This window comes from Epinephelus lanceolatus, chromosome 13 (assembly GCF_041903045.1).
Source record: "Epinephelus lanceolatus isolate andai-2023 chromosome 13, ASM4190304v1, whole genome shotgun sequence".
Lineage (NCBI taxonomy): Eukaryota > Metazoa > Chordata > Actinopteri > Perciformes > Serranidae > Epinephelus > Epinephelus lanceolatus.
The window spans coordinates 31,211,670-31,220,366 of record NC_135746.1 but is presented as its reverse complement, the minus strand read 5'-3'; the positions used below and the strand labels follow the sequence as shown (position 1 = coordinate 31,220,366).

The 8,697-nt window shown below is 40.6% G+C and overlaps 1 protein-coding gene across 1 annotated transcript; it reads left to right on the top strand.

Annotated features, from left to right (window-relative positions):
- The first annotated feature begins 702 nt into the window (after positions 1-702).
- Positions 703-7,652, top strand: LOC117271025 (uncharacterized). Its single transcript, XM_033649099.2, has 6 exons — positions 703-890; positions 4,508-4,822; positions 6,530-6,823; positions 7,009-7,110; positions 7,192-7,223; positions 7,332-7,652. The coding sequence occupies exons 1-6, from the start codon at positions 845-847 to the stop codon at positions 7,398-7,400; spliced, it is 858 nt and encodes a 285-aa protein (XP_033504990.1). The 5' UTR covers positions 703-844; the 3' UTR covers positions 7,401-7,652.
- Positions 7,653-8,697: the final 1,045 nt, after the last annotated feature.

Below are 8,697 nucleotides of genomic sequence, written 5' to 3'. Positions count from 1 at the left end.
TCTTCGAGCATCTTTATGGCTGTTTTCTCACACACTGGAAACACAGATTTCCTCTTGAACTACACCCAGCAACAGTTGATTACTTTATCCAGTTGCTAAAAATATCACAGAATCTACAAATTTGGAAACAGCTGAGGGATTACCTGCTTCTCCATAGGTAGAGACAAATCTTCAATGGCTTCATCTTATAAAAACATTTAAATCTTTCAGATATTGTCAGCAAATTGCCCACACTGTTTTGTGCACCAAAAGCAAAAGTTTTACAAACTTATATTTTAGAGATACAAGCTTTTCACCTGAGAATGATATGGTACCAACACACTGTTGATGTCATAGAATCAACTATAGGCTTGTCTGTAGAAAAAAAAATAACCCCAGGGTTCTAAAATCTTATTTGTGATATAATTTATTCAATAACTAACGGACTAAAGTACATCAGATTAAGGAAGTAAAACTAAATTATGTTCACAGTGCCTCTTTTGGCTCATTTTTAGGTGCAAGCGATTGCATAATGATTGAATACTCCGCCTACAACTTCCTCATAAACTTTGTGATGTAAACTTCCCCAAAATACACTTTGCGGGGAGAAATACATTAGTTTGCCCTTTTAAGACTTACATTAGTTTGCCCTCTTAAGACTTAGGCATACACTTACAGAAATAATCTTCCATGTATGTATAGTCTGGATAATTTTGACAGGCTTGAGGTGACTGGTGCTATTTCACACATATTTTTTCAACTTGGACACCACAGAGAGGAAGTTCCATCATCGCCTGTGATACAGCTTTGTACTAGACACAAATAGCCTTTACAGATCATCCCGTTTTCAAACAACAGGCAGAGAATGGCTCGACTGGGATTAATCCTCATTTTTATGCTTCAGTTTGAAGGTAATTGCTCTGATTTTCTTTTGTTGTTTAAGCATTATCTTTTTTTTTTGTAAAATGTAAATTTTCATTATTATCATTACAGCCTGGAAAAATCAAACCAGCACAGGAAACAAAAACATCTTTGGGTTCTTTGTTCTCAACATTAAGGAGATGAATTCTGTCAATAACATACCTAAGATTAAAAAAAGGGGGGGGGGGGGTGAGATCAAATAATATATGTTATAGTGGTTGATATGCAGTACATCTGTAGCAGGAGGGGTTTACTTCCGCCTCTGCACTGTAACAATTACAACACTCTCCAGCCTGTTGTTTAATAGTCATTGGCCTTTGACTGGACAGTGCAGCTTAAAATATAGACCAACATGACTTATTTCCTCCTTCGGTCCTTTCAATAGACAGTAAAAGTATTGTGAAATAACAGTCTGAACAAGTCAAATGTCTGACCATATGTTTCCACATCTCTCTTCAATGGTGATCATTTGATAAACAATCTTCATGGTTTTCCCTCAAAAAGTAAACAAATAAAATCCAGTGTCTCATGGAAGGGCTCTAGTGAACAAAAAATGTGTTTCCATCTCCTGATCTGTCCTTATGCTGTGATGCTGTGCCCCAACGTACCAGTTTATGTGCAGTCTATGTCTAAACCAAAAGGGACAGTCCCATCTAGTGGCTGTAAGGGAGGATTGTAATATTTTCCCAACTGGCTACATGTTAATGCATTGTTGACAAGAAAAAAATAAAATGAAGGCAATAAGTTATTTTGGAAGCACCTCTAACAAAGAGCTCAGCAGAAAGAATTGAAAACAAGTGAAGAAATAAAGTGAGGTGCGAAAGAAGAACTGTGGAGGAGCGTTAATACGAGAAGAAAGTCAAAGTCTCAAAACTTTTTATACATACTTTTAAAGGACAACATATAGTACAATGCAGATAGCTTCAAGGGCACAAAATCCAAAAGCCCATCTGACTGAAGTTTTTAAATTGTGTATATGCATTTAACTCATACTTAATGTTTATATAAAAAAGATAACATCAGATGAATTGGTCCAAAATCCTCAATAAAAACAGAGGCATTTGTTTAAAGGTCCAATGTCTAAATGGGGCCATCAATGTTTATGCATCGGCAACCAATTAGCAGCCACTTCGCATTGTTAAGACACAGAGTTGTTGTTTTTTTAACGTGAAACTGCTGTAATTAGTGTTCTTACCCGTTAAACTGCCAGGTCTGTTTGTTTTTTGAGAGGAAGAGACCTCTGTGGATGATTCTTAAGTTATCAGAGAAAAAAGGTTAGCACAAATTAGCATACGCTTTAGCTAGCGTGCTGTATCGAACATGTAACTCTTATTTGTTACATGAGACAGCTTTATTATAGTGTTTTTACTGGGTTACTTTTGGGAAGTATGTGGATAATTTGGCTCATGGCAAAAATCTAGTGAATGTCTGAATCAGAAATAAAGTCAGCACATATTAAAGAGGCAACAGATAGGATTCGGGGTTTTTTTTAGCTTGGCAACGAGCGTGGCAATGACCGAATTGACCGTGGGGAGCAGAGATTATCTATAAAATGTAGGCTGTAAAGCCACCGGTAAACCTCTATGTATATGTAGAATGAGAAGGTGTGTGGACACTATACTAAATAAATGAGTAAAGAGACCGAGCAACAATTATCAGATTTATCTGAAGAAAAAACTAATAGTAATGCAAATAATTATATCAGAATGTACAGTATCAGTACAAACAACAGTACACACAGTAGAATTATACCAATATGCACATGTAAACAGTTCCGATTCTAGAATAAACGTTACTGTGTGGAAACGATGCGGCCGGTTGGAGCTCAGATTGAACATGAAACAAAGCAGTGTTCACTTAGCTGGGCGTAACTTAGCTGGGCGATGTCCGTTGATAGCTGCCTCCGTGAGAAGAGAACAGAAGGAAGGGAGGGGGGTATCACTGTCCGAGGGCTGCTGTAGAATGGCAACGAGGATGTCAGCCGACCAACACTCGCTACCCAGTCCCTGGTTGTGGCAATTTGCGATGCTGGCCAGCTAGGAATTAACTAGCAGCCAGTACAGTAGGGAACTGCCCATTGGTCCGACAGCCTATTGGTCCGATAGCCCACTGGTTCGACCATATTAAACCTATTGTTCCGAAGTCTGTTCCGAAATCATCATGATGCCCTGTGGTTAAGGTCTGGTTAGGTTTAGGCACAAAAACCACTTGGTTAGGGTCAGGAAAAGATCATGGTGTGGGTTAAAATGAAAAAGAAAGTGGCAAACACATAAGCCGTGAGCCTGCTCTGCCTCAAGCCTTTCCCAGCTGACCCAGAGCCGGTCGTGGCGCACCATACTTACCCGCTGCGAGCTGTTCAGCACTGCGGACAGTCGGACTAATGGGATGTCAAACCAATGGGCTGTCGGATCAATGACTTGGACCCATACAGTACAGTCCTCTCTTGTCTAGCTAACATTTAGCCGTGTTACTTACTGATCCATTAAAAAGAAAGCTAGCTGGACATCGGTGTTGAAGCCTCTTTGGTCATGGAGCTCCCTCCATCTCTTGAACGCCTGACTGAGGTTTACTCTTGTTTTTCCTCTTCTTTTATCCCTCTCCTCTTTGCCTCCTCAGACAGAGGAGCTCGTTTTCTTTTGCTAGGCCGTTTTTCACTTGTCTCCAAACTTTGTCTGTCTGCCATTGTGCTTGTGACTCTTTAAAGATTATTTTTGGGTTTTTTTTGCCTTTAATGAACAGGACAGAGTGAAATGGGGTGAGAGAGAGAGTGGGGGTTGACACGCAGCAGAGGGTTGCAAGCTGGAGTCGAAACTGCGACCGCTGCAGCAAGGCATCGCCTCTGTACATGGGGCACCAGCACTATCCACTACGCTACCGACGCCCCCGTACTTGTAACTCAACTATCTCATGCCCAACTCCTCATAAGGACCAGTTCCAGTCCCTGATTGGCTGACCGACCAATTTCGCAATACATGCATTTCCTGCCGTAAAGCAGATTTTTTCCGCGAGATTTCGGCACTGGTGGCAGAGCTTATTGCACAGCCACTAAGTAACCTATGTAAATACTGATAGTCTGATCTTACTGTGCAACCCACATTATTTTTATAATGATATATTTAGGAAAAGATGCTATTTGTTGCCTCTTTAAGTTATTAAAGAAGGTGGAGCACAGATGAGCAGTTGCAGGACAAGCTGACTTCCTGTGACATGCCCAGCAGTGGGACAAACACCAATTTGTAACATGAAACTGCTTTAATCAGTGTTTTTACTGGTTTTAGTCACCTGGTCCGTTTGTTTAGGAAAGGAAGAAACCTCTGCAGGTAATGCAGCTCCTGCCAAAAACCTCCTGAAACAATGAAACGGAAGGAATTTTGGTAGAAGTTTCAGCTGGTTGTAGTCTGCAATCCCCACCAATTGACGCCGATGCCACTAAATCCCCCTAAATCGTACACACTGGACCAACTGAACAGTTGTCTTAGCTTAGTATAGTCTGGAAACAACTAAAAATAGACAGACTGACCAAATAAATCAAACCCTTTTCCAATATTTTCTGCTTACAAAAATGTATAATTGTCACTAACACAAAGTGTTCCTGTCTTTCCAACAGGCATCAGTGGAACAATCATCTTTCACTACTACAGACCTGGACATGATGCCACTCTGCCCTGTGCCACTATATCATCCACTGAGACAACATGCTCCTCTGTTACATGGTTATATAACAAAAATGTATCTCAGACTTCCACTGAGGTTGAGAATGGAAATGTTATGAAGAGCTCAGCTCGAGCTGCCAGACTGAGTGTGGACACTGGCTGCTCTTTGGTCATTAACAAGGTCACTGCTGAGGATGTTGGTTTCTACACCTGTCAGCAGGGGAGGAGCACTTCTCAGGATGTAGATTTATTTTTAAGTGTTCTCTCAAGTGAGTCTCATTTTAATTATACTCTGATTATCAGAGGAGTATTATGTTTTAAGGACAAAATTTGTGCCAAGCTGAGCCTTATTTCAGCTGTAGGGGAGACTGGGGTAAGATGAGCCACTTTTCATATTCAGGATCACTACATCAAGGCTATTATAGTTTTGTTGCTAACTAATATATGTGCATATATTTCAGGATGTTGTGCATCTCTACAAACAAACAGAATGAGTGTAAACATAACTGTTTTGATAATATAGCATGTCCAAAAAAAAGTGGTCTCGTGGCACAACTTACCCCGTGTCTGGGGTAAGTTGAGCCATCTCCCTCCTTCCCTCCCCCTGCCCTCCTTTCTACCCCCCTTCCCCCCACCTCACCTTCTCTCCTCCCCCTCTCTCCCTCCCTCCCTCCCTGGGTTAAGATATTCCAGTTATACGTACATGTCTGTACTGAATTAAATAAGACGCTTCTTCAAATCCATGTGTATTTTTATTTATAATACACAATTCAACAGGTACAAATCTTTTTTTTAAATTATTAATGCATATAGCAACTTTAAAACATTTTAACATAGGCCTGAGAATGCCTTAAAGTACGCTTAGCAAGAGAACCTTAACAGCTGTGTTTTTGGAAAGAAAACACTGAACTAAATCCATAAACGTGAATCCTAGTTTGGTGTCCTTGCTAACAGGAGGGCCTCCTTCATCCTCTCTAAACTCCTCCCTCCATCTTACTCTCATTCCATCCACCACCCTCCCTCCTTCCATCCATATCCCACCTGCCCCTTTACTGCTGGGACTCTGAGGTTTGGGGAGTTTTGCGATTGGGTCGCTTCTTGGGAAGAATACCTCGTCTTTCTCCTTGAAAGTAAAGCTTGGTTTACCATATCCAGCTTTGCCTCTTCTCAGAAACTTACAACTCAACTTAACCCTGTTCAAATTGTTCAACTTACACCCTAGCTACCATGTTGATTTTATTAGCCCCCACAGCTAAAATGGTGCACTTTCATGCTAGCTGTACTACCTCATTTTGTAGTTAATAGATACCACAATTGATGTATAAAACAAATTAAAAAATTATCTATTCTGGTCTAAACACAATCCCCATGAAACTTATGACAGACTAAATTCACTTTCATGAGTGAAAAATGCTTTGTTGGACATAAATGTCTAACCACTTAACCCATGTGGTTCTTACCTTCACAGACTCCATAAAATGATGCCTTCCTCCTAAATATTTGGTCACATGCTCAATTTTATTTACGGTTTCCTAGCAACAAGGGGTGGCTCAACTTACCCCAGTCTCCCCTACTCCAGTTTTTGTCCACTACACCTCTACCTGCGAGGCATCTCCCAAACCCAGCAAGGTGTCTGTCAGTGGGATGTGTCAGTTTCTTGATTAAGGTGGACAGTGATGAGTTAAATGTTTCTTTCTTTGTTCTTAATAAGATGGGATGGTTATTTTCCTTTTCCTTACACCCTCAGTTCATAAGCACACATTGGAACTGAATCCCTCACTGGTTTTGGACAATGTTTAACACTAGGGACCTTCTCAGTGAGATAACATAGGCGAAGTGGATGAGGCTCAAGAAAAGTCTATTTGATTGATCATTGCGCAGTAATTCATAAGAAAAGTACTGACTTTCGCTGACTTTCTCGTAAAAGTAAAACTTTTTTTACGCTGAGTTAACAGTTTACACTTGTTCTCTCTCAGTCTCTCCATCTCCACCAGACGCTGATCCAAAGAGGGACGGTGAAGTCACATTACAGTGCTCTCTGTCGAGATACAGTGACCTCGGTCCTTGTCCACAGAACAGCGTCCGCTGGGTGGATGAAACAGGAGCTGTGCTGAGTGGTGAAGGTGTCGGGTACAAGTTCCTCAGACAGACAGAATGTGTCTCTGCTCTGACTGTGAAGCGTCAGAGTGGCAACAACAGGAAATACACCTGCCAGTTTGTTGATAACAACAAAGTCGAGATAGAGGCTGACTACACACCTGACTTCACAGGTGGGTCAACAGATAGTCAGACACAAACATCTAATGAGGGTGAGATAACCTGCAGCTCGCTGGGCACAAATCTTTGCAGATAAAATATGATGACAGGAAAATGAGTATGGTTGTTTAGTTCTGCAGGAAATTAAATATTACATGTATTTACTAACCTGTTTGTTTTTCTAACCCATGTTCAACAGAATCCACAGGCTGGTCTCCTCTGAGCTACGTCATGTTGGCTCTGCGTATTGCAGGACTGATCCTGATGATCGTAATCACCATTCATGTCATCAGAATCAAATGTGAGGAAATTCAGGTTGTCATTTGCTGGAATTAGTTAAAATTAATCTCATTTTAATGCTACTTTTTATTTTGTCCTCCAGGGAACAAAAAACCACTTGATGACGACGACAGTGTGAGTTGAAATAAATGTTCCTTCTGTGACCACAGAGGCTGCAGTCTCTCTGCTTCGTTCTCTTGAAACAGTTTTTCACAATCTCCTGTGTTGTGTTGTATTTCACAGGAAAACAATGATGGCGACGTCCAGTATGAAAATGATGGAGCACGTCCTGCTGCTGCTAGACTGCACTGATCAGCAACTTCCACACCAACTTCAGATCATCACAAAGTCACATAGCATCAGTCATTTTACACTTGTGATCAAAGCTTTGACTCAAAATGACTGTTCTATATTTAGTGAATCACTGAAGGTTAAAATCATCAGGTGGACTCAACGTCTGCTGGATGTGTGGATACAGATGGAAATATTTTCTTTGCTATATAAGGTGTAAATATGTCAGAGGTGTTTTTCTGCTTCAAAGAAGACAAATAAATGGTCAAACTGAGCTTTAAATGATTGCACTGCAGTCGTCCTCCATTTGTTTCCTGTTGAACAGAGCACTTTCTTTTTTCATTAGTTGCTGTTGATTTTTTTCTCATCCAAATTTGTTGATAGTCTGATGTCATTCTTGTCAACCATCAGTATTTATGTTCAGCCTGAGTGTGTTGTGACTGTACTTTGTACTGTATACAGTACCTTTGTGTCCCCACTGGCCAGTTCCTTCAAAGGACACTGCTACAAAAATGACTGTGTAGCTATTTAGCTAACACATTAGCAAAGTTTCAGAGGACATAATTTATTCCCTCATGACAGAAACATACTGTATATAACTTGATCTGAGATCCCTCTGTGCATTTAATTTCTGTGTACCAAACTGGCTGCTGGAGAGTTTAACTTGAAGAGGAAATCTTGCTACAGTGTCAAAACATATAAAAAGCCTGCATGAAGTGTGCATGTAGAGACAAATTCAACCACAGGGGGCGCACTGCAGCAGTAACAGGTGGGACGTCTCAATAGGTGACTGTGTCTTGTTGCTGGAGGTGATCATGACCAGGATAATAAAATGTCTAAAATCAGAGGATGAAGCTGAAGAAGGTAAATTTGCACCTATCAGGACTAGATCTGAACATATTCTGAATGTAAAGTACTGTAGTTTATTAACTTCAACAAATGTCTTAACTGTATTTTAATCCTTAGCTCCATCCTCAGATTCTAGTAGTGTGTTTTCTGTCTATTAATATATCACAATGGCTCTTGAAACACCATTGAAATTCTTCAAAAGTGACTTAAAGGCCTGGAAACCTATTTTCTCAATCAGCTTCTTACTGTGACGGATTGGATCATTCATGAACTCTCTACTTTCTGTTAAAGCTCCAAGAGTTTCAGTTGTTTCAAGAAGCAGTGGTGACGACAGCTATCTGTTGCATCACCTCATGTAGCCATGTCTCAGGCTTGTGAAGCCTCATATCATCTTTAGCTGAACTCGACTGTTGTTTTTGTCCCCCATCTCTTACACTGGAAACACATTAGGAACGGACCACTTCACTGC